The following is a 23,447-nucleotide window of genomic DNA, read 5'->3' as shown; positions in this document are numbered from 1 at the left end:
TACAGCGTCCGGCGTGGTGGTCCAGGTCTGGGCAGTCCTCAAGTTTCGGTGGTCGTGGTTGGATCAGTGTGGGCCTAGTTACCGGAAGCCAGTCCGCAATCCTCGAGCCTCAAGGCCTCCTGGCCTTTCAGCTCCAGACCCTGGAGCTGCCCGGCCTCCGGTAGGGGTCAACTTACCTTTCATTTCCTCCAAAATATTTTACGCAAATAATTTAACGCAGTTGTCCCCCAACAACTCCAGGCAGACCTACCTACTTCCTGATAAAGACAGAGGGTCCTCAACAACCTTTCTGGCTCAGGTCAGTTTGGGCTTGTTCGGCCCCCAAAGCTGGAAGAAATTGCCTTGTGGTAACTCCTGTCCCTTCAAGGCCCCAGGCGCCCCTAGTAAAGCTCCCACCCCTTGAAGCGCCCCACCTGGCCCCTCTAAAGTCACCAGGTTATTCTGAAGGGCCTCCAGCGTGCCCTCGAGTCCTCGGTTGTCTCTAGAAGGTTCCCAGAGCCCCCAGCCTAGAGGGAGGGCCTTTGCACAGGCTGCCCCAACTTAGGGGCAGAGTCCCCAAGACTTTCCACTGAGGACACCCCCTTTCCCACTCCCACCCATGTGCTCTCAGACCCTGGGCAGAAGATGGGCAATTCCCTCTCTGTCCTCTGCAACATGGAGGAGGCTTGAGTTCTTACCCAGCCAGTGGCCCCAAAGTTGCTTTGATTCCCACCCTGTGTCCTCTTGGGACCTAACTGACCCCTCAGGGCAGCCACATGGTCTGAGGGTGGGAGGCTTCTGACCCCAGCCAATGTCACTGAGTCTGTACCTGGGGAACAGTGGCTGCTTGTAATGATGGGATTTTGCTCATTTTCAGATTTCTCAAGGGAGGGATAAAATGAGTAAGAGGAAGAGGCTTCGGACTTCAGGTATTTGGACACTCAAGCTGATCTTTTTATTGCTGTTTCTGCTCTTAGGAGGAATTTGGCTTTATTTATTGCAGAAGTGCTAACATGACCACATCAAGCTCCTTTTAAAAAAAAATGATTTAATACATGCTGGTAAGAAAAGTATAAATTCTGGAGGAACATATACAGTAGGAGGTGAAAGCTTTGTGGAGCTTCCCCCAGCCTCTGGTGGCGTCTACAGCTGAGGGATGGCCCCCAGCTTCAGGGCAGGAGTGCAACCTCCAAGCAGACCCACTCTTAGCGACCACTCCTGAATATAGCGTGACATGTTTCAAGGCCATCTGGTATATGGCTAAGTGCTTTACTCTCAAACCAAAAACCTGGGTTCCTCACAATTCTGCTACTCACTGTGTGATGGCAGATGACTTTGCGCCTCACTTTCCCCCTTATGCAAAGAGGGGATAATAAAAGCACCCCCAACTTTTTTTTTAGAACAGTGACTCTCAACCTGGCTGGTGGAGGAATTTGCCCTCCAGAGGATATTTGACAAGGTCTACAGATATTTTGGGTCTTCACAATAGGTGTGTGTAGGAGGGGTGGTATGGGCATTTAGTGGATCTAGGCCAGAACGCTGCTCAAAACAATAGAATGCTCAGGACAGCCCCCACAACACAGAATGGTGCAACCCCAAATGTCCATAGTGCCTCGAATGTCAGTAGTGTCAAGGTTGAGAGCCATGCCCTAGAGCGCAGATGTGGATTAGTAGTTGAAAAACACCAAGAAGAGATCCCTAGGTAGTACACAAACATAGCTGCTGTTATGATTGTCTTTCCAGGCTTTTAAAGTTCTTTACTTTTTAAAATAATTTTGGGTTTACACAAAAGTTACAAAAATAGTTCAGACTTCGGTGTACCTTACCCCAGATCCCTTTAATGTTAACATTCAGCAAAACCACAGGACGAGGATCAATCGTATAGTACACCATAAAAACAAAAACAAAACAAAACAAAAAACAGGAAGTGAACCTGACTACACTGCTTCTTCCAAACTTTTTCTATGTATGAGAAATATAGTGTTTTTATTGGAAAATAGAATCATCACACATTGGTATGCAACCTTCGTTTTTTACTTCATGGTATATTGAAACCATCTTTACTTGTTCATATACATATAGAATTTCCTTGTTCATAGAGAACAACAGCCGAGGCTGGTGTGGCTCAGTTGGTTGGGCGTCGTTCAATTCCTGTTCAGGGCACATGCCTAGGTTTCGGGTTCGGTCCCTGGTCAGGGCATGTCGGAAAGGCAACCAACTGATGTTTCTCTCCCACTCTTTCTCCCTCCCTTCCCCATTCTCAAAAATAAAAGATAAAAATAAAAATAAATTTTCAAAAAGAAAAACACCCAGTATTACAGTGTAGCTCCATTTTCCTGTCTATTGTCTAGGGTATCTCAAACTTTTTAAAAGTTTAGAAATTACTTTTTTACTTAGTGCTTAATGAACTTAGGGAGTAGCATTCATTTTCCCCCAAAACGTGGGACTGAAAAGAAACTATCAATAAATTGGAACTATTTTGTGCGGAAATGAGCAACAGGCTGTTTGGAGACGAGAATTCCTTTGACCTTGCAGGGGGAAGCTGGGGACAGCCAGGCCCACCCACAGCAAGTCATTTGGGGCCTCTCTTGGCCATGGACTCCCCAGCTCATTGAACCCCTAGGCTACCCTAGAACAGCTGTTTCTGTGTGTCTTGGATGGAGTAGGGGGAGAGGAAGACAATTCTGGCAGTTGGTGAAAGAAGCCCTTCCCTTCCCAAGGTCTTTTTGGCCTTTCGTGCTGAAAACAGGGTTTTGCCTTAGTTTTTCTTAGATTAGTCCTGTGGGGACAGATCACAGGAAGGAAATAGGAGGCTATTCACTTCTGTTGATAGTTTTGCTTTTTATTTGGTATAAATGTCCATTGGCTTAGCAAAGCAAGCTAGTGTTTGGGCATCTTAAAAAAACCAAATAAATGAAGCTGCTGTATTTTGTGTTTTCTGGCAGACCACAAGGTAGGAATATGTTTGTGTAAGAAATTGGTTGGAGCCTGGCTCTGGGTAGTGTTGTGGCAGGGGGACACCTAGGAGAGGGGTGGGAGGCAGGGCAAGGAGGAGATCAAAGGGTGCAGCAGACTTAGTTCCTCCCCTGGATAGCCTCAAGGTCAAGTCAAGGAAAACAGAAAAATGCTTCTCATGGAGAGAGCTAATCAAAATAGTGGAGGGTTATAGTTCTGAATGGGCACTCATGAACCGTAACTCAGAGAATTAGAAGAAAATACAGGAAAGTTGCTGTGGCCTAGTGGAGTGCGAACAGCTAAGTGAGTGCTGAGGACCATAGCAATTGGCACTGGGAAGGTTGCGGGGTGGGGTGCTTATTCAATGGATTTATTTCAAGGTGCGTAAAGAGCTGAGGTTCGAAAGGCTCTACATGACTGAACTCCAGGAAAACTAGGCCTGGGTCTGGTTTGTCCTTTTGTCTTCACTGCCTGCTCAGAACCGTGGTACGTAGGAGGGACTCAGTAAATGCTGAAGCACGCTTAAGTGTGAAGACTTTGGAGTTGGATGCCTAGATCCCAGTCTGGATTCCTGGGCTTCCATGTGCTTTCTCAGCTGTAAAACGGGTATAACAACAGGATCCTACCCAAGTTCGTAGGACAGTGTCTGGCATGGAGCTCACTAGAGCCAAACCTTATTCATCGAATAAATGATTTAGCTGGGGCCAGATGTGGGGAGGTTTCACAAGCCAGCCACTATTGGCAATTTCTGTGTAAGGGAGTTTCCGTCATCCAACATGGTGTTAATAAGCACTTTTGGGCTCTCAATTGCTCTCAGGGATGGGGAAGGTATTGCAGAGATATAAAGGACTAAGTGGCAGCTGAGACATCCCTTCCTTAGCACTTAATGACATGGGGTCCAAGTTTTCCCAGGGTGGATATTCTTCAGGCTTCACGGAAAACTAGAGTGGTACATAATTAGTTGCATCTGCATTTTCTGGGAAGTGATATGCATTTTCTACATGTTTATTCAGTTATCTACCAAGAATTTATTGATCCCTGACAGTGTACCAGATGCTCTTCTAGACACTGGAGGCCCAGCAGAATGAGACTAGATGTGGCCCCTCTTTGCACGGAGCAAGTTGTAGTGGGTAGGACAGAAATGACCCAGTACATCGGTACTTGCGAGAAGCCTTGAAGTGAACAAAGCAGCATGGGCAGAAAGTGGGTGTCTATGGAGAAGTCAGGGAACGGCCCCTCTGCAGAGGTGTTTGAGCTGAGACCCAAGGGAGCCGGTACACACCTCTCACCACTTGCCCAGAAAAACCGTCAGCTGCGTCCAGTTGTCTTCTGTGGTTTGGAGCTGAGCCAGGCCACCTCAGGATTCAGCCTCAGTCATGACCAGTCCATGGGTAAAAAGCCTTTGAATCCCATGGCCACATAAGCTCCTGGGTCCCTCCTGGACCAGGTTCCATCCTACCTCCCGCTCTCCAGACAAGTGTCAGAGCAGGGGTTTCCTGTCCGTGGAACAAACGTGCTCACACTGCAGCTGTGGCCCTGCCAGGCTGGGTGTTAGCCACAGCAGAGTGCGCTCTTGGCATCTCCCACCCCTTTGTCTTCCTTTGTCTCTAAACTAGGAGAAGGAGTCCGTCCACCAAAACCCTCAAAGAACTCAAGACTCAGAGACTCTGACGGGCCCCCCCACAGTTTGGAGTTGGGCCCTTTGCATCACCCTGAAGAATCAGAAAGCAGGTCAGAACCTGCTCCCTCTGCAGAAGAGAGTGGGGAGGAGCCAGGACAGGTGGCCTCCAGGTAGGTGGCTCAGAATATTTCAGCACCTCCCCATTGACAGTGGGGCAGGGCACAGCCACCCTGTGAACAGGATGCCAAGGGGAGGGGATTCATGCCTCCCCCTGGGGACTCAGGGCCCTTGAACTGTGCTTCTTGATGCTTTCCTCCCTGGGACTTTCTATCAATAAAGGTCAATGTTACAACTACGGGCAATAAAAATCTTGAATTTTTCAAGATCATTTAGCTTCAGAATGTAGCTCATCCTTTCTGCTGGTCAAATCCATATTTATCCTGTATTCCTTCTTGATGAAGAAAGTATGAAAGGAGTAGGTCTACAAAATAGTAACCCATAAAAGAAAATAACAATAATTATATGGTAGGCAGTGCGCTAATAAACATTTTACACGTATCAGCTCATTTAATCCTCATGGCACTTTAAAGTAGATTTTTGTCCCCTTTTAACAGGTAAGGACCCTGAGGCTTCTAGAGATCAAATGACTTGCCCAAGGCTTCTGAGCTGGTGCCAGGCAGGCTGGGGTTCTGGCTGTATCTTGCTCCTGTGCTCCTAACTACCATGGTTTCCTAGTCCCATCCCCCTGCCTCCGCCCCCCCCCCCTCCGCCCCAGGGAATAGGTAATTAAGCAAGGTGGGGAAAAATAAAAATCTGGAGAAGAGTTTAGTCTGTCCATGGCATTAAGCCACATGTAACTACCTATGGCAAAGTAGAAAGGGTTAGTGTGAATTAGGAGAAGGAAGGCTCCTGCTACCTGAAATCTTCAGAGAAGGCGTCATGGCTTGGACTGCCAAATTTTCTGAGTAAAATATTAAGGCTTGTGATCTCTGACAGAGTTTTCTGCGGGGTGTGTGTATGTGTCTGATCTCAGGTCAATGCAGTTTTAGGATTAAAGGCAGCCCTGCTCTGTGAGTGAGAGGAAGAGAGGGCCGCGTGCCACACCTAAGCCGTTTTCCCAGGCACGACAATGTCATTGTGCTCCTTATTCCTGGAGAGGCCAACAGGGCTGACAGGGTTACAGTCGCTATCCACTATGCCTTCTGTGCCCATGAGAATAGTCAGAAGCAGGTTCCCAGAATTTTCTCTTTTTTTGTTTTTTAAATGTTTTATTAAGAAGTACTGCGTACACAGAAATATAACAGAAAGCAAACAAGCTTAACACATTTATATTGAGAAATGAAATCTTGGCAGCACCCCAGAAGCTGCCCAAACAACCCACCCCAATTAAAGTTTTCTGACAGGCTTTTGCTACCAGTGTCCAGCCTTACTCTGTCTCCAGAACGTCCCCAGCACAGTTCAAGCCCATCAGCATATCTTCACGCTTTTTCCTGTTCCACTTCCAAAGTTGAAATCATAGGAAATTCTGCTTCCAGATTTTGGTCTTGTTTTTTTTTTTTTTTTTAACATCGTACATCTCCACATTTATTTAAATACAAACATAGTTTCACCAATTTTTAAAAAATGGTTTTATTTTTAGAGCAGTTTTAGGTTTACAATAAAATCGAGAGGGAGCCCCAGAAATTCTCCACACGCCCCTTGCCCTCACACCTGTGCAGCCTCCCCCGTTATCGCCGTCACTCGCCGCAAGGGTACTTTTTATTTCTTTTAACCAAAGGTGAACCTGCACTGACACATCATCGCCCAGAGTCCCTAGTTTACCTTAGAGTTCACTCTTGTTGTACATCCTATTTGTTTGGGCAAATGTATAATAACCCGTATTCACCACTGTAGTATCACGCAGTGTTTGCGCAGCCCTAGTGATCCCCTGTGCTCTGCTTGTTTTTCTCCCCCCTCCCCCTGCCCCTGGCAGACACTGATCTTACTGTATCCATAGTTTGCCTTTTCCAGAATGTCATATAGTTGGAATCATATAGTGCATGGCCTTTCGATTGGCTTCTTTCACTTAGTAATATGCATTTAAATTTCCTCTATGTCTTTTCGTAGCTTGATAGCCCATTTCTTCTTAGTACTGAATAATATTCCATTGTCTAGATATACCACAGTTTGTTTATTCATTTACCCACTGAAGGCCATCCCGGTTGCTTCCACATTTTGGAAATTATGAATATACCTGTTTTTTTTGACACAGTGTTTCCCATACCTACCAATCCCCTTCCTTAGAATTTCCAAAGTTGGGGGCTGGAGTGTCAGTGCAAATGAGAATTCCAGGGCTTACTTCAGGAGCCAGTTCCTGGGATTATATGGGTAGAGCGCTGCCAGAGCAAGCAGCTTGGATTCTAGATGTGGGACTCAGCACCGTCCTGGGACTCAAATGTTCCCCAGGACACCGCTCCCCTCCTCCATCTCACCCTCTCTCAGCAGGTGCTCCAGGGCCTGCCCTCCAGGAGACTTGGAGCACTACTTTGCCTTTGGACTTCATTCTCTGTCCCACTAGGCACACCGAAAGCCTTGATGACCTTAGAACCTCTTCTGTTTTGTCTTTCTCCATCCAGCTCCCTGGATAAGGAAGCAGGAGCTCCCTCCAGGCTCCTGGTGCAACCAGAAAAGGAGCCAATTGCCTGTCCTCCTTCTCAGGTGAGCCTGTCTAGTAGCTTTTCCTATGTGCATATAGAAGCCGCCTCCCTTCAGCCTGCAGGGGCTGGTTTGCTGTGGGGATGGAGGGCAAAGGCCATGTTTGAGACTGTAAGACAGAAAACATTGGGGGTATTTGGTTTCTTTCTGAGACCTCATTCCTCTCTTATATTTATTGCTCCTTTGTTCTTGTATCCTGTTCACAGATCTCAGTTGGGAGGTTTGTCCCCCAGTTCGCAAAACCCAGGAAAGCAGTGACAAGACTAGCAGCTACAAGGGAAGAGGACCTTGGGAGAGTGGCCTTTAGCTTGGTAAGCCCCTGAAATCAGCAGGCGAGCCCCATAGATGTGCAGCTTCTTAGCCCAGCTTTGGCAGCTGAGTTTAACCTTGGCTCCCTGTCCACATCCCCATTTTCAGCACGTTGCACTACAGATGTCTCTGGACTGCAGGTGCTATGCAGGCAGCTCTCAGGCTTGTGAGAGGCACTCAGGACAGCTGTGCCTAAACCAAAAGTGCCTGAGACCAGAGTCCTCTTGCTTACCTTCTGTCCCTGAACCCCTTTGCTTCTCAGGCTTTTGTGCAAATGGGGGCTGGGATGGGGGCGTCTTACAGCGTGCTTTCTTGTCCTTGCCACCATGAGCCCCAGGGTGGCCAATGTCTGGTAACATGTGTCCCTAAAAAAGTGAGTGGTTGGCATGCCCAGCAGCTGCATTTCTAATCACCCCCAACTGGGAACACCCTTGATATCTTTCAATGGGTGAATGATTGAACGAACAATGGTCTTCTCTCTACACCATGAGCACAACTCAGCAATGAAAAAAAGGAACAAACTAGTGCCACAGGCAACCACCTGGATGGATCTCTGAGCTTTGGAGTAGGAAAAGCCAATCCCAAAAGGTTATTTGCTGTTGGATTCCATTTACAGAACATTATTGAAATGACAAAAGCATAGACATGTTGGGTGGACTCGTGGTTGCCAGGGGTTGGAGGCGGAGTGGGCAACATGGGAGAGACGTGAACGGGGCCACAGTTGGCAGCACCAGGAATCTTTGTGTTGCAACTTTTCAGTTTCTTAACTGTTGGGGTGGGGGCACAGCCTCCACCAGTGAGAGAACGTATATAGAACTTAGTATACACATGCAAGTGGGAGAGCCCAGAAAGGTCAGTGACTTTATCAGTTTCAACATCCTGGTTGTGATAGTGTGTTTTTGTTATTTAAGATGTTAGTATTGGGGCAAACTGGGTAAGGAGCACAAAGAATCTTGTTATTTCTCACAACTGCACAAGAATTCACAATGATCTTATCAAAAGTTTAAATTTAAACAAAGGAGGGGTGATAACTTTGTCTTCCATGCAGAAAAGGCTGTCAGTTGCTCAGAAGGCTGGTTGCCGGTGACTAAACTGAAGCAGTATTGACACGCCGCAACCTTCAGTGGTCTGGCACTTACAGTGCAGACCCTCCTAGAAAGGTTGGCTTTAAGGTGCAGGGAGGTAAGTATGGAGGAGGTGTCCCCCCAAGCTCTGATAACTGTACAAGAGAAGTGGGGGGGGGGGCAGCTGCTGTTTATAGGCACCCATAAATGCCAACCATAGTCCCTAGGTAGTGAATTTATTTGCAGTCCAATTTGAAGGGAGATCTGATGGCATGGGTGTGAAAGGAAGAGAGATGCTGGGTTGACTCCCTTGTTTGGGGCCTAAATAAATAGCTTGCAGATTGGAGTTGCTGCCAGTTGGGACAGGGAGACTCTGAGGCGATGCCCAGGAGCTGGTGTTGGTTGTGTCACATCGGACATGACCAGGAAATGTCAGGCAGAAATGTCAGATACGTGCATCTAGTCGGGGGAGATCTGGGCTGCATTGACGCCACAGGTTCAGGCCTGAGCACCTGGAGGATCGGGCTGCCCTCGCCCTAAGGACAGTGCTCCTCTGTGTCCCAGCTGGGACCGTGCTCTCACTGAGCCTGCTCTGGTCATCGTCTCCTACCACGTTTCGGGACTTCTTTAAAAGTAGTTTGTTTTTTGTAATTTTTTTCCCTTACCATTTATCCCCCTTATTACCCTCTTCCCCCTCTACAGGCCCTCCTCCCTTAGGGACTTTTCATTTCTCTCTCTCACCCTTTTTAAGCATTTTATCTTGGAATAATTGGAGATTTATAGGAAGTTGCAAAAGCAATATGGACCCAGGTGTCCATTGATGGGTGAATGGATAACAAAATATGGCATATCCACACAATGGAATATCATTCAAGCTTACAAAGGAAGGATATACTGAGGCTGCAACATGGATGAACCTGGAGGACATTATGCTAATGAACAAGCCAGTCACAAAGCAACAAATACCATACAGTTCCACTCACATGAAGCCCCCAGACTAGTCAAACTCCTAAAGACAGTAGTATGGGGTCATGAGGGGCTGGAGGGAGGCGGAGTGGGGACTGAGTACTGTATTTCGCCATGTATAATGCCCACCCATGGTTTTGTGCACATTATACACAGCATTATTATACTCATGCCATGTAATCATGATACCCATGTAGTGATTTTTTGCCAAAAATTTGAGCAAAAAAGTGTGCATTATACATGGGAAAATTCAGTATTTAATAGGGATAGAGCTTCAGTTGTACAAGGTGAAGGAGCTCTGGGGACAGGTGATGGTCATGGTTACGTAACAGTGTGAAGGTACTTAATGCCACTGAACTGTGCACTTACCAACTGGTGAAGGCGGCGAATCTTACGTTGTGTGCATCATACCACAATTTAAAAACAAAACAACACAGAGAAGTCCTGGTGTTTCCTCCCCTAGCTTCCCCCAGTGGTAACATCTTACTTAAGTGTAGTCCATCACTAGTCCATGCAATTGAGGCTGGTGTGACCCACAGACCCCCTTGATATTTATGTCCTTGATCTCCACATGCCTGGTACTGGTGGGAAGAAGGAGCTGTTGGAAGGAAGGATTCCTGTGCTTCCACGTCCCCCTCCAACCTTTGGCACAAAGCTCTGTCCTGTACTAGCACAGTAGTCCCCCACTTATCCACGGTCTCGCTTTCTGTGGTTTTAATTACCTATGGACAACCACTGTCTGAAAATATAAAGTGGAAAGTTCCAGAAATAAACAATTCATAAGTTTTAAATTGTGTGCTGTTCTGAGTGGTGTGATGAAATCTTGCATAGTCCTGTCCGGGATGTGAATTGTCCCTTTGTCAGTAGCTCCATCCTGCACATGCTCTCCTCCCATTAGTCACTTAGTAGCCATCTCAGTTATCAGATTGATTGTTGTGGTATCTCAGTGCTTGTACCCAAGGAACCCTTATTTTACTCAGTAATGGCTCCAAAGCCATTCACAAAACTTATTACAGTCCTATTTTATTAATTACTATTGTGAATCTTTTACTGTGCCTCATTTAAAAATAAAACTTTATCATAGATATATATGTATCGGAAAAAACATTGTGTGTGTGTGTGTGGTTTGGTACTATCCGCAGTTTTAGGCATCCATTAGGGTCTTGGAATGTGTCCCTCATGCATAAGCGAGGGTTACTGTACTGATCCCTTCTGGCGTCTGCACAGCATCTGAGTCTTTGTACAAGGGCAGTAACAACTAGAAAAATCTTCAAAGTGGTTGATTATTGAAGGCCTGAGGCTGAGTCTTTCTCTTTGCACAGGAAACAGCACCAGAGCCCACCACCCAGCAGGCAGGAAGCCAGTTGTGGGAGGAGTCCCCAGGGCTCACTGTCTGGGAGGCCAGGGAGCCAGGAGGCCAGACCCAGGCAGATGGCACCCGCTACAAGCACAACATCCAAAACCCTGTGACACCTGTGTTCAGCAGAGGGGATTCTCAGTCTGAGGTCTCCAATGACGTTTCTCCAGAATGTGGGATGGTGCCCTTGGCCTCAGAGGGGGCCGGCCAGAACTACCTATTGGAGCAAGGGACCAACTTGCCAGGTGGTGGAGGCACAGAGAGGGGTGGGATTCCTGGTGATCTCAGCCAGAAAGGGCATCTACCAAGCTGTGGCGCTGAAGAGCAGGAGCCCGACCGAGGAGCCCCACAGGAGGAAGGTGCCCAAGGGGGAGCAGGGGGTGACCAGGGGAAAGGAGAGAGCGCCCTGGGCCTGGCCACTCGGGGCTCAGAGCCTGGATCTGCAGCCCACGGCCCCTCTGAGCCCATGCAGACACTTAGCAGGGTTGGCAGGGAAGCAGGAGGGAGCTGTAGCAGCCCAAGACACCCCTCCCTTAGGATCATTGTCATCACAGATGAGACCACAGATCCCGCCAGGTCAGAACAGAGGGCTCTGGAGGTGGCTGAGCCAGGTGGGAAGCCTAACACCAAGGCACCTGCCTCTCCCAGCGGGAAGGCCCCTGATGGCGACCATAGTGGGGCCCTGCTTAGAGGTATACCCCTCACGGGGGAGACCATGGGAGGCAGAGGGGAGGCAGAGTGGGAAGCTGAGCCCCCTGGTGATGTCCTGGAGGGCCCTGCAGCCTCCCTGGCTCTGGCTCATGGGATCCAAGAGCCCACAATAGGTGCTAGAGATTCCAGTCCTGTAGCCTCAGAAATGGGCCCAGTTGTTGATCAGACAGGCTGGGATGAGGAACCCCTAGGAGGTGTGTGTGTGCTGCCTTTGCTATCACAGCCTTCGGGTGAAAAAACACCAGAGTTAGGCAGCCAGAGTCATGAACAAGACCTTGGGGGGCCCAGTCTGTCCTTGAGAGCCTCTGCTCCATTGTTGCACAAAGAAGCAGTGGATGGTCCTCCTTGGGATGCCAGGGCCCAGCAGGGCAGGCCAGGGGCCCCCACAGGCCCGGCAGGCCAGCCCAAGCACCCTCCTGACTCTGCAGACCAGCCTGTGTTGGAGGGGTCCGCAGCCATGGAACTCGACTTCCTGCCAGACAGCGAGATACAGGATGCCTTGGAGGCCACCGACTTTGAAGCCCCACCTGAGCAGGTAAGAGTGTCCTTAAGTTACAGGCAGTCCATCCCAGGACAGGCACCAGTGTCCACAGGCCTTCACCTGAGCCATCCAGTGGAGGGAGAAGATGGGGCATGTGGTGGTCTGTTTATATGGCGCGCAAGTCTAAGAACCTGAGTTGCAGCTTCAGTGGGTTGGAGTCTGTGATTTTCCAGAAAGAAAAGACCTGCCTTTCCATGAGGGACCTGTCCGAAACACGTGCATGGAATTTTGTTTTTCTGCTGGATTTTGTAGAAACTTTGCTTCCTTCAGGGATCTCCTGCCTGACAGGCAGTGGGAAAGTTGCCCAATGAGCCTCTGCCAGCCATGGCATTCACCTGTCAGGGCATGTGACAGCCTTGCTCTGGCCTCATTCCCAGGGGAAGCACCACATCCCTGGCTGGTGACACACCTAAGCTGGGCTCAGTGCTTTGCAGTGTTGCTCCGGTAGGTGGGTGGTTCTGGTTCTCCTTCCGCCAACTGGGCACCTGCCAGAGGCCACACTGCCAGGAGGGGAGGAGGCTGGGTCTGCGCCCAGGTCGGCCTCATCCTACAGCTGTGCCTCAGCCACTCCATTCCAGATGCAGAGCCCAACTCCCTTGACAAATGTTGGCATGCTTTTTCCAGCTGTCTCTGTTGAGGTGTTTTTTTCAAAATTTATTTAATACATGCTTGTCAAGAGCCTGCTTGTGCCAGGCATGGAAACATAAGGTGTGATTCCTGCCCCCCCCCAAAGGGTTTTGGTAGCATTGTCCCCACCGGCCTTTCCCAGAGTGAGCGTTTTTATACCCTATCATTTTGGAACTTAAAGAGTCTTCATGTGACACAGCTCCGAAACAAGCAACAGGACTTCATCTGGGGCCCAGCTGAAGAAAGCCAGCTGTTCTGAGTGTGGAGGGGGACATGGCTGGGTGAGCAAATGTGGGTCTCCACTGCACTACCTTCTTTGGGGACAGCTGGGGGCATTTTTGACCCTCCACAGTGTTCACCTGTGGCATGATTTCAGACCCAGTCCTCCCTGCCCCCTGCAGGCCCTGGCTCCTCTTGCCAGCCGTTTAATGACCACAGACAAGTGAGTTCACGGAAAGTAGGTCACGGTGCAAGTAGGGGTTCAGGTGCTGGGACCAGCTGAAATTTTAGAATTGGGGCCTTATTTCTTGGAAAATGCAAACTCCTCACTTGGAAAGTAATGATGGCTAAGTTACTCCCAGTCTCTGGCCTCTTGGGCATTGGCTAAGGGAGAAGCCTGGGGAAGCAGTTGGGACATTTGGTGGCACCCAGCAGGCAAAAGAGTGAGCCCTTCCAGACAGGCTGCCAGAATGGCTGCCAGTGCCTCACCTTGGAAAACACCAGGGAATCAGCAGCGCAGGGCACCTGGGCAGACAGCCAGGTGGTCAGACCGGGCAGGTCCTCCGTGGGAGCAGGCTCTGCCTTGACAAAGCTGCCAACACCCGGACGAGGTTTGTGTTGATACTGGGTGTTCCCAAACAAGTTGGGGTGACCCAGGCACAAGCAGATTCCCAAGGGAACAATCCGGGTGGCCTTTGGTAGGAAGGACAGTTGGGCAGGAACACTTGGGAACAGAGCACAGATGGATGGGAGCAGCAACACGGCCTCCCCTTGACTGGTCCCCAGCCTCACCGGGCACAGCCATGAGCGCCATTGCAGAGACAGTCACTCAGGCTCACGGAGGTTGCATAGCAGTGACAAACCAGTTCAAACCCGTTTCAAACCCAGCTTCCTTCATGGGAAAGTTTGGTGTTTTCTTCTCAAAACAGCTCTCAAAACAGTATCATGGGGTATCCCATGATACCCCAGAGCTGGTGGAGCCTCTGTACACTGTTTAAGGAGCATGATATAAAAAGCTGATTCCCATGTCCCTTTCAGCAGCCTATAGCTGTGGCCCTGGAACGTTCAGGACCACTTTTGTCATGATAAACATTTACACAGTCCTGGTGGATGGGAGGTTATTCCTCATGGCCAAGAACAGTGCAGTCAGTTTGATGGATATGTGACACTGAATTGTGTTTTTGAATCAGTTGCCTACATGAAATAGCCAGGTACCGGAAGACACTGTATTGTCTACAGCAGAGATCCCAACTGGCACCGCTGACGTTTAGGGCCAGATTGTTCTCTGGTAGGGACTGTCCTGTGCACTGTAGGGTGTTGAGCAGCATCTCTGGCCTCCAACCACCAGATACCAGTAACACCTTTACCCCCAGTCATGATAGCCAAAAATGTCCCCAGGTGAGAACCGCTGGGTCACAGGCAGTTTTTCATGTGGTTCAGGTACCTCTTTGCTAGTGTAGCTGAGCCTTTCACCCCATTCCCTACCCCATTAGGGGAGAGGATGTCCCTAGAACAGGACCCTTTCCAACCCCAGGACTTGGGTCACCTTAGAAGAGGCCCTGGGCAGGCCACCCCGCCTCAGCCTCTTTTCCTCTTTCCGAGGGACGTATGTCACCTCCGTGATTGAGCCTGACATTTTCCACAAAAATTAAACCACTGTTGACATTTAGAGACTTGAGCTTCTCGGGGTTATCTGGCTCTCTCCCCTATTAAGTATGAATTTTTCCTTTGCATTATATTTGCAAAATTTTTCCCTGACAAAATGAGTGGCTGATCTCTTTCCTCGACACCAGAGCCCACCTCATGACAGTCACCACCCCAGGAGGGCTTCTCTGCACCCTTCTAGATACTCTGGGAAACGCAGGAGAAAGCACTGCCCCTCAACTGTTAGGAAGAGGGAATGAGCCACCCCCAGGCATAGGGCATGGACCAGCCTGTTGGAAGGTGCAAGTCCCGCGGTTACACTGGCCGCTCTTTTTTTGGGGGGGGGGGTGGCAAGAGCCGCCTAGACTGGAGGCCCCCGGGTCTAACCCTCACTTTTCCTCTGCAGGAGTTCCAGCCTCAGTGTTCCCAGCCTGGTGAGGGGAAGGGAGGCATTCCCTGCGTGACTTTTCTTTCCTCCCGATGCAGGGCTCACCCAGCTAGACTGTTCATGCATGCTCTCTCTTTTCAGTTTCCTGCAGGGGGCATGGCAGGCCCTTGCTGGCCCGGCACCAGCCCAAGTACTGATGGAGGCCCCCTCACCAAGGCCCAGCTAAGGTAGGCCAGGTGGGAGGCCGCCCCTGGGCCCTTGCGTTGGGGTGAGTCCGCCCTTCAGAGGGGGAGTGCCCTTGCTTTTCTGGCACTGGTGCTCCCATGGTCTCTCCCCTCACCCCTGCGAGCTTCCATTTTGCCAGCGAGGGGCACGAGGGGACCCTGGCTGACCCTCACTGGGCCTTGCGTCCTTCAATCCAGTAAGGGGCTGAGCCCTGTCTTTCCAGCTGCATGTGTCTCCGGCCCCTTGCATGTGGAGAACTGGTGACCAGCCATCTGTTCCCAAGCAAGCGTCTCTCCCCAGGAGCCCTGGGTGGTATCCCTGGTTCCGTGGGTTGTCTGGATTCAGTATGTGCATTTTTCTGGAGAGAGGGTCCATAACTCTCCCAGAGTCTCCTCAGAATGAGATGGCTAAGAGCCATTGGTCTGGTGGATCTTGGGTGGTCCCAGGTTGGTCACAGAGTGGGCTCTCCAGGGCTTCTGACCTGTCCTGTGTCCTCACTTCCCACTTGGCTCTGTGGCCCCAGAAGAGGCCATTACTCTCCTGCAGGCCACCAGGTTCACTGTCCCTCTACTCGAAGATTATGTACATGTGGCGGGGGCTGTCCTCTCCCCTTACCCCAGAGTCTCTCATAGTCCATCATCTCTCTCCTGTCCTTTATCCCAGCCGTGCCAGGGGCAAGCACTGGCCACCTGTCCTTTCCTGTTACCTCCTGCTGGAACAGGCCTCTCTAGAGGTGTTGCCTTATCAATTATTTGTGGTGAAGTTTCTGTTTCTGTCTAGCAAGTGTGGAGGAGGGGCTGGGTTGCAGCCCTTGGCGAGTTTTTCTGCTCCTCCTCCTCCTCGAGGTGTGAGGTGGAGTGTTTTCACCTTCTTCCCTTGCACTAGTCACTAGTGCAACCACCCGTTGCACGACTTGTACACACACCCCACCCCTGCCCAAGGAACAGAGGCAGTTTAGTTAAAGTAGCCCCACCATTGTTGGAGCAAAGAGAAGGGAGAACCGTGTCTGAATCTCTGATGGTCTCACTGGGCCAATGTGGCCCCAATGGGCACCAGGAAGGCTCAGGGCAGGTCCTGAGGTCCGTGGCTCCTGGTGAGTAAGACACAAAAGGAGCTAAGTCCCGGGTCACCCAGCCATCTTGGGTGACTGAGGAAGGTGGAGCGGAACCAGAGATTTCTTAGTGACAGCCCGGTATATTCTGCCAAGCCTGGGGTGTGGTAGGCTTTCTGGAGCGCTGTTGACCCAAGGTTCAGGGGATGACCCTCTGCCAGCACCCACAGGCCACACATTAGAGACAGTGGGTGCTGCGGTGCATCCACCCCTCCCACAGATGTTCATGCCACCCAGCGCTGGCTCTTCCTGGAACGGCTCTGGGCACAGAGCAGGCAGCACACAACGCGGGGCTGCGATCTAGTGTATGTTGGGTGGGGCAGGCAGGAGAGAGAGACAAATTAGTCAGATGGCGGAGTGTTAAGGAGAGAAAGACAGTGGGGAAGGGGGTAAACTTTTAACTGAGTAATCAGGGAAGTCCAGTTTCCCCACCCCTCAAGGAGGAGACATTTGGGAAAGAACATTCCAGAGCCCTAAGAGGTGCACAGGGAAAGGCTTCACTGTGGCTGGAGCGGGGGGAGGGAGACAAGAAGAAGGAGATGGGGTCTGGAGGTGCCAGCAGATGGTTCGGTAAACCTGGTTTCCATTTTCACAGCCCTCCACCCCATGCTGTGTGGGAGACAAGCTACAGGGGCAGGAGCTGGGGGTCCAGGTAGCTCATGGCAACAGCTCCCCAGGGGTGGCTGTGGTAGGGAGAAGGGGCTGCATTCTGGGTGTGCTTTTGGCAGTTGATCCAGCTGGGGTGGCCGTCAGAGCTCTGCCCATGTCGCTTAATATCTGGAAAAGCAGACAGCTGAAGGCCCAGCAAAAGCCCCCCAGAATGGAGTTTAGTGGAGCTGTCTGCTGAAGTCAGGCCTCTTACCTTCCTTTCCCTCCAGTGGCCACAAGGGGATCAAACCCTGCGAAGCCAGCAGGATGGAGGATGCGACAGATACTGTGCGTGGCCTCATTGTTGAGCTCTCCAACCTAAAGTAAGAGCTGGGCTTGGATCCACAGGGGATGGATGGGACAGGCAGCCCATGGAGGGCCCAGGTGGGCCCCGGGAGGGTGGGATTGGGGGGAACAAGAAGGACAGCAAAGAGGCCCCCCCACAGTGGCTAAGGCCACCCGGCAAGCAGCCTCTAGAAAGTGTCACTTCCTTGCCCTCACCTATCCTGTATAGAATTTTTTAAGCCCTAGAGAGGGGCTGGGATAGTCAACAGTCTACTCTGTAACAGGTTGATCCTGATTGTGTGTGTGTGTGTGTGAATATGCCTCTGAAGGAGTGTGTGAGCCTGTGTGGTGTGAGACCTGAGTGTGCATGAGTGTCTGAGCCTGTGCGAGCAGGAGTGTGTGGTGCGTGCTGCTCTGGCAGATAGGTGATGCCAGCACTTTCCTGCAGCCGGCTGATCATGAATGCCCACCGGGACCTGGAAGCATTCAAGCGCCTAAGCTACAGGAAGGCGAAGCCTGCAGGGAAAGCCCCCACGCCCTACACATCAAAGGGGGCTGGGACTCTCCCTCGAGGGGAGCAGTCCTGGAGTGATTTGTAGATGCTTCCAAGTGGGGAAGCTGAGGGACCACATGTGCAGTGCTTGCCCCGCCCATGGATGTGTGTTTTGTTCACACCCTGACCCCCCGGGGGGTGCCTAGTGTTCCGCCAGAAGGCTGGCAACAATCTCTCCGCACACCCCGGAAAGCCTGTAGTCCTCGATGTTGCTCCTGGTGTCCCAAGATGCTCCAGTGGGTCCTGATGGGCCCCAGAAACTGCCTTGCAGCCCACCTGGAAGTCATCGTCCCCTAGGAAACCCTGAAGACCTCATTGGAGTCGCAGCCTCCCCCTGGGGCCTCTATTGGTGGGGGGGAGCCTGCTCCTCCAGGGGCTGAGGCTACAGTTGGGAGGTGTGGGAGGGCTGGGGCCTGGAGGGCAGGGCCCAGGGCCACCCGGATGCTTATCTGGGTTTGCAAATTTTGACCCCTTTGCTAAGGTTATGGCAGGTCTGGAATTTGTTTCTTTGCTGCAGGAGAAAAAGGCTCTTTGTTTGTTGTATGCTTGTCTTTCTCTGGATTTCCATTTTATTTATTTCCGGGAGACCATTAATAAATGATCGCCTAGTGAGGCTTCAGGACCTCTCCTTTGGGTGTTGAAGCCTTGGAGCTCCTTGTGTTCTGCCCACAAATCTCCCTAACCGCCTCTTTCCCCTTTCACTTCCCATCCTCCCTAGGAAGGCAAGTAGGGTTACTGCTGAGACACAGGTCAGGGGGGTCCCCACAAGTTCCCAAGCATGCGGCATTCACACCACTCATACACACCAGCACCTGAGGTTGTGAGCCCACTACAGAGTTATCCTCAGCACTCAGGGGCCCTGTCTGTTCTCTGAGGGACACACTTCGAAGGCCCAGCCTAGAAGGAGGCCGCCCCCAGGGGTTGCTGATTCTGACTGGATGCCAAGGGTAGTCGCCGCATACCTGGGCCCACACAAGCCTGATCATAGCCTCCATGGTGGCTCTGGAAGCAGCCTCAGGTGTTGTCATCAAACCCACTTCACAGGAAGAGATACTTCTGTTAAATTAGTCACCACCAGGTGGGCCAAACCTGCTCCTTTATTAGTGGCTCTGCCTGTGGCCTCCACAGTCAAACTCCTAGGGCCATCTAACCCTAACCCTTCCCACTGCCTTCTTACACCCTGGGAGGCCCCGTGCAAGAGGGGAGCCAGTCGGGTCAGGGTCCCCTGACACCCCTTCTTCCTTGACCCCTCCAGGACATGCCGGTTCACCCATCCCCCTGGGTCTAAGCCCCAGCAGCTCCGGCTGGTGTCCTTGGCAGTTTGCGGCAGCCAGGATGTTGTGTCCCCAACTCAATTTGAAGATATGTGGGGCTGCCCCTCTGTCTTCTTTGTCCTCCTCGCTCCCCTCCAAGCCTAGACAGCAGGCTGTCTTCAAGGACAGGCTTCCACTCCTGGCTTTCTTCCTGGGTGGCCTCAGGGCCCAGTCCAAGGGCCGAGGGGACCCGTAAAGTCCACCCTGCCTCCACCCAACCCTGTGAGAGAGACCGTGTGGGTTGGGGATAGAGGCCAGCCCTTAGCTCAGGGAAGGAATGTGGATGGACACTTGCCACCTGCTCTTCCCTGGAGGCCAGGGGAACCAAGCTCTGGCAATGGAGGGGACAAACGGGTGGGGGTTCCTCTGAGTACAGCCCCCCAGGAGAACCAAGTCACAATCCCTGAGTGTGTGTGGGGGGGCCTCTGTATCTCCCTCGCACTCTTGCCCAAGCAGACCCAAATCGCATCCACAGCGTCCTTGGGCAATGCCTGGGCCGGCTGACCGCCCACACCAGGAAGGCCTGGCACGGGATTCCATGGCCCCAAGTGCTGGGACATTGTGGGGCGATGTAAACATCCGCTGAGGGCCTCTTTGGTGAGGACAATGTGGGGAGAGAGGCTTGGTCTAACTGTCCACTTCCCCCATTAAACCAGGCCCCTACCCGCAGTGTAGGGGATTCCACCTGTTTAGCATATTGATATGTAAGGGGTCCCTGAAAGGGAGTTTGAAAACACCAAACGTCAGACAAAGTGCCTAATGTGCTAACCAGGCAGCAGAGGTTGTGCCCAGAACTGCCAGGAAAGGGGCAAGCGCTCAAAGCCCCAGAGCCACCCTGTGGTGCCCACTCTCGTTTCTCAGCTCACCCCAGGGCCCCAGGGTGAACCAAAACCCAAACAGCAGTCAGGAAAGTGGGAACCAGAGTAGCGTGCGCGGGCCAACAGCCAGGAGAGAAGAGGTGCCCCAGCCCCTCCAGCACCGGTCCAGCTACCGGTCTCAAGACCAGCCTCATCAGACTGGTGATCCACTCACAGCATTTATTGAGTGCTGACTGGGTGCCCCATGTTGGGGAGGGAGGGCGGGGTGTCCCGGAACCACCTCCTTCTTCACAGGGCTCTTTTGGCAGTGTTTCCAGACCTTGCTCCCTCACTCAAGCCCCCAGGCTGGGGGAAAGGTTTGGGGGAGGGTCCTCGCCGGATGCTTCTTCGAAATCCAGCCTTCAGGGAGTCAGCGTCCCCAGGCCAGGCGAAGCCAGCATCCCGGACGTCCTCCCCGCACTTGCCTCCTAGGCAGAAGTGGAGGGGCAGCAGGAAGAGGGTGAAGGTCCAGACGACTTCCCGGCACCTTTGGAACCTGGGTTTTAAAAGCGGAGGGGAAAACACAAGGCGATGATTCCTATTGTCAGAGTTCCAATTCAACCGGCAGGGCTGCCAGGGCTCTGGCGCCACCCGCAGGCTACTTGTGAAATAGCACACCAGCCACATTCTTGAACTAGGGCAAACCCCAGGTGAGACCCAGAACCGGACGCAAGCGCAAAAACTTCACCTCCGGCCTGCAATGCTGCCTCCTCGTGGCCGTAGGGCTCCGGGCTCCCGAATTAGTGATGCCCCAGAGCGTTACCAGGCAGGCTGGCCTCAGGCAGCCCTTCCGTACCAAGGGCGGGCTCCCTCACTCTTTCACTTCATACCCTAGGAGGCAAGTTTTCCTACTCCTTCAGAATTAAGGTGAGAAAGGATTCTGAGACCATCATCTCTGCGTGTCCGCTCAGTTTCCTGCACCTCCCAGTGGACCTCACCGAACCTCACAGCGATACAACCTTCTGGAGGCAGCATCTCACTTAACAAATACTCACTTCCCAGCTGCGAGGGTCGGGCGGGGTCCTCCTGCGGGCTCACCGCCCTCAAGGGGCTCACAGTCTGATGGGGAGGCGGTACCCACCCACAGTACCCAAATAGACAGCAACACTGCCCCCACAGACCCCCCTCCTCTGTTGGCTGACTATCCCGTGGTGTCGCTAAAACGGATTCGTCCTTTAAGACGGCACAGGAGCTGTCTTTTGCATCTATAAAAATAACTGCTACCAGTTAAGCCCAAACTACTCACAGGCTGAATGGTCCCTGGCCTAGAAGCACAGAGGGCTCAGGGGGAGCTGGTTAGAATGCAGGTGCTCAAGCTTTACCCAAACCAAACCTGGAGAATGGAAACCCCCATTTCGTGAGCAAGATCGGAGTGACCTCACGTGGTGGGCCATGCAGGCGAGCAGAGCAAGTTCAGACCCAAGGGAGGCTCCGGCTGCAGGTCTCTCCTAGGCTGCGGCTCCAAAAGCTCTTCTGGGCTGCTCCCCACATAGCAAACTCATGGGGCTCTCCTCCTGTCTGACATTTCCCTGGGTGCTGGGCCATTCCCTGCCCACCTCTGGCTGGAGAACCAGCCCCTTCCAACACCCTCACATCCATTCCCATGGTCCAGCTGCTTAGCCACAGTCTAACACATTCTCAATACACAGCCCTGGTCTTGCCTCTTTTTGTGGCTCCCTAGTGTCCAAGTCCAAACTCTTTAATGTGACCTACAAGGCCCTGCAGGCCCCTTGGCTGTCCCAAAATCACCTCCTCCTCTTCCAACATACAGGCATACACACTCCCATTTGGTCCCTAAGCCGCAGTACCTGGGCCATACCTCCAACTGCCCACCAAACTGAATTAGGCTTCCTACAGTCACTTCCTCCAGCAAGCCCTCCTGAACCCCCTCATCTGGACCAGGTGCTTTCTCTAGACTTCCCTATTCAGCGCCACGACCCTGTGTTTTAACCGCTGCTTTTCATCTACCTTGACCACCACTGGCCCAGGCCAGTGCTGGGCACAGAATGGCACAAAATATTGGCAAATGGATAAAGAAATAAGGAAGCTGGGTGGGGTTCAGAGAATCTGAGCAACTTCTCTCAGGCCACACAGCTCCTCAGTGCCAAGCAGTGTCAAGCCCCTGCTGTCCCTGTCCCCAGACCTCACCACCTGCTAGTCCCTATAGCTTCCCTGCCAGGTCACCTGTTCCTGGAAAGGGGTGGCATTTTCCCCAAGGGCCCAAAGAGGGAAAATCCCTTGCCCAAGACCACACAGCAAAGTCAAGCCCCAGTTTACCCACATTGGGCAACACTTCTAGAATACTGTTCTAAGGTTTCTACACAAATTCTCTGCACCCCCTCCCTCAAGTAGGAACTTGGGTTAATTCCACTTAAAAGGAGAAGGCCCCCCTCTACAGCAGATTTCCCCAGCCACCTGCACTGGCTCCTCCTCCTGCTGCTCCTCCTCCTCGCCGGTGACCAGAATCCTGTGTCCTAGCCTTGTCAGGCCGGGCCAGCTTCTTGCCTGCGGAGTTCCTGGTGGTGTAGCTGTAGACAGAGGTGTAGCCTTGGCCGGTGAGTGGGCAGAAGCGGCGGGTGTGGGCACGATCTCGAGTGGCACCGCACTGAGGGCACACGTAGTCTCGGAGAATGGGGCACAGCACCCGGCCTGCCTCATCCTTGAGCATGTGGGACTGGTAGATGGCCCGGGACTCGCCGTTGTGTTTGCAGAAAGAGCACAGGCGTTCCGGAGCTGGTGAGGGTTCCGGGCTGGATCTCTGATCCTCGGGTCCTGGCGCTGGTTCTGGCTGGGAGTCCAGCCTGGTCTCAGGCTCTTCTTCCCCACGCAGAGCCCCCACCAGACGTGCCAGACCCAGGTAATCTGTCCACAGGTCGAAGGTCCCCATGGCCCGGTAACATGTGCCAGGCAGAGGGGCAGAGACAGAAGAAACCCTGCCTGCCCCAAGCTTGTCCTCCCCTGCCTCCCTGCCCCTCCCTTTCCCTCTCTGGAGCCTAGGAGTCTGGGCTGTCAGTTCCCTCCTTATACCTCCAAGGGGTTTTGAAGGGGAGGGAACAGGCTGTGGGAGATTCCTTATTGTCACAGGGGGGCTTGCTGCCGCTTCCTGTAAATGCACCTGCCAAAGAGATGTATGGTCTCTGAGTGGGGCAAGGGTTGGGGGGGGCGGTGACAGGAGTCAGTCTGCAGGGAGCACCTGCAGTTTGGAGCCATGCACTCCACCCAGAAGGCATTGGAAGGGCTATCCCCCACCACACCTCCTTGGAGGAGGCCAGCCACCCTGCCCCACAGGGTTTTGGGGTGGGTGGGAGACCCACCCTCAAGACAAGCATTGATATAACCTGTAACTTAGTAACTGCTTCCTTCCTTCCCTTGGGCTGGGG

At 52.2% G+C, this 23,447-nt stretch overlaps 2 protein-coding genes across 2 annotated transcripts; one reads left to right on the top strand and one right to left on the bottom strand.

Moving 5' to 3' along the window:
- The first annotated feature begins 87 nt into the window (after positions 1 to 87).
- BRME1 (break repair meiotic recombinase recruitment factor 1) lies at positions 88 to 17,943 on the top strand. The gene is made up of 9 exons (XM_054563509.1): positions 88 to 160; positions 857 to 908; positions 4,551 to 4,725; positions 7,171 to 7,252; positions 7,456 to 7,560; positions 10,911 to 12,191; positions 15,217 to 15,302; positions 17,290 to 17,382; positions 17,793 to 17,943. The coding sequence occupies exons 2-9, from the start codon at positions 878 to 880 to the stop codon at positions 17,941 to 17,943; spliced, it is 2,004 nt and encodes a 667-aa protein (XP_054419484.1). The 5' UTR covers positions 88 to 160; positions 857 to 877.
- A 2,552-nt stretch (positions 17,944 to 20,495) lies between these two features.
- Positions 20,496 to 23,022, bottom strand: NANOS3 (nanos C2HC-type zinc finger 3). The gene is made up of 2 exons (XM_054563525.1): positions 22,483 to 23,022; positions 20,496 to 20,563 (listed from the first exon to the last, which is right to left on the bottom strand). Exons 1-2 carry the CDS (start codon positions 22,952 to 22,954, stop codon positions 20,496 to 20,498), a joined length of 540 nt encoding a protein of 179 aa, XP_054419500.1. The 5' UTR covers positions 22,955 to 23,022.
- Positions 23,023 to 23,447: the final 425 nt, after the last annotated feature.

This window comes from Pteronotus mesoamericanus, unplaced genomic scaffold, assembly GCF_021234165.1.
Source record: "Pteronotus mesoamericanus isolate MK-2021 breed Mesoamerican mustached bat unplaced genomic scaffold, CSHL_Meso_final scaffold_827, whole genome shotgun sequence".
In the NCBI taxonomy this organism is placed as follows: Eukaryota; Metazoa; Chordata; class Mammalia; order Chiroptera; family Mormoopidae; genus Pteronotus; species Pteronotus mesoamericanus.
Note: the sequence above shows the minus strand (reverse complement) of the source record. Positions and strands in the feature narration are given on the sequence as shown.

Excerpts from the sequence above, each read along its gene's own strand:
- BRME1 (XM_054563509.1), top strand. The coding sequence starts at position 878 with ATGAGTAAGAGGAAGAGGCTTCGGACTTCAG. Across the intron at positions 7,561-10,910 it reads GGAGAGTGGCCTTTAGCTTG|GAAACAGCACCAGAGCCCAC; the intron begins GTAAGCCCCTGA and ends CTCTTTGCACAG. Across the intron at positions 17,383-17,792 it reads GTTGAGCTCTCCAACCTAAA|CCGGCTGATCATGAATGCCC; the intron begins GTAAGAGCTGGG and ends ACTTTCCTGCAG.
- NANOS3 (XM_054563525.1), bottom strand. The coding sequence starts at position 22,954 with ATGGGGACCTTCGACCTGTGGACAGATTACCTGGGTCTGGCACGTCTG. Across the intron at positions 20,564-22,482 it reads AGGAGGAGGAGCCAGTGCAG|GTTCCAAAGGTGCCGGGAAG; the intron begins GTGGCTGGGGAA and ends TTTAAAACCCAG.